Source organism: Perkinsus marinus, assembly GCF_000006405.1.
Source record: "Perkinsus marinus ATCC 50983 genomic scaffold scf_1104296945254, whole genome shotgun sequence".
Taxonomy (NCBI): domain Eukaryota; phylum Perkinsozoa; order Perkinsida; family Perkinsidae; genus Perkinsus; species Perkinsus marinus.
The window spans coordinates 1-1,105 of NW_003211184.1; the positions used below are offsets into that span (position 1 = coordinate 1).

Here is a 1,105-nt window from a genome sequence, read left to right on the forward strand (position 1 = left end):
GACCATGGGCGTAATTTCTGACACTGGTCACTGAGGGCGAGCGAGAAATTCACACAGGGGAAAATTTTTAAGGTGAAAATTTACGATTTTTGGTACGATCTTTGGAAGGGCTCGGCGGAGCGATATGTTTTTTTATCAATGGTATGTTGTTTTTCAGGAGGAAGCGAATAACTGCCGTAATATATGGCGCACGATGAAGTAGTATCAGATTTGAGGTTGACCTTGTATATGATGGAAATTAAGATACGTGCAGAATATGCCTGACAATTCGTGCAAGGAGTGGGAAGATGTGGTGCTGGCGCCGGGCATGCCATGTGTGGTTATGGCAGCTCCCGGTAGTAGTAGTAGTAGTAGTAGTAGTAGTAGTAGTAGTAGTAGTGGTAGTAGTAGTAGTAGTAGTAGTAGTAGTAGTAGTAGTAGTAGTAGTAGTAGTAGTAGTAGTAGTAGTAGTAGTAGTAGTGGTAGTAGTAGTAGTAGTAGCAGTAGTAGCAGTAGTAGTAGTAGTAGTGGTAGTGGTAGTAGTAGTAGTAGTAGTAGTAGTGGTAGTAGTAGTAGTAGTAGTGTTGCAACGTATGGTCGGTTCCCTTAGCTGATCATAGGATCTTGTAGGTGAACCGGATGAGAAGTTTGCAAAAAGCAGCTAGAATTCCCCAAAATTTCATTAGAATTTTCATATCTTCCTTGTGCAGTTTTCACCACACTTGAGTGAAAGCTTCCTCTAGAGCGAGGGCGTGATTGTTGGTTGTGTTAGGCATGTTGCAAAGTGGAACTAGTCGGGAGCTGTTCGAGCAGTGGGCACCAGATCCTAAAAACGGGGTAATGGTAGTGTTGGAGGCATATATGTTTGCTCGCCTCAGCTGAGCTCAGCATTATAAAAGTTTTCATATGAAATGAGAATTTCTTGAAATTTTCTCAGAATCTTTTTCGAAGGAAAAATGTGAGTTTTGGTTTTAGGTTATTATTACAGGATATAGTGTATCGGGCACTCTGGCACATGATTTGCAGAATGACCCCGATACGTTGACTCTCACGGATGGGAGGAAGCTGCCGGTACGCTGTTCGACGAAGACTATCAGCTTCTCGGCACATAGTGATTATGGACAGG

General features: G+C 42.7%; 1 protein-coding gene across 1 annotated transcript; it reads left to right on the forward strand.

The window, feature by feature from the left end:
* Window positions 1–256: 256 nt before the first annotated feature.
* On the forward strand, window positions 257–1,050 carry Pmar_PMAR016530 (hypothetical protein; the record flags this gene model as incomplete). The annotated part of the gene is made up of 3 exons (XM_002779823.1): window positions 257–335; window positions 752–816; window positions 955–1,050. Coding segments are annotated over 3 exons (240 nt in total), but the record flags the coding sequence as incomplete, so codon positions are not given.
* Between the last annotated feature and the right edge of the window lie 55 nt (window positions 1,051–1,105).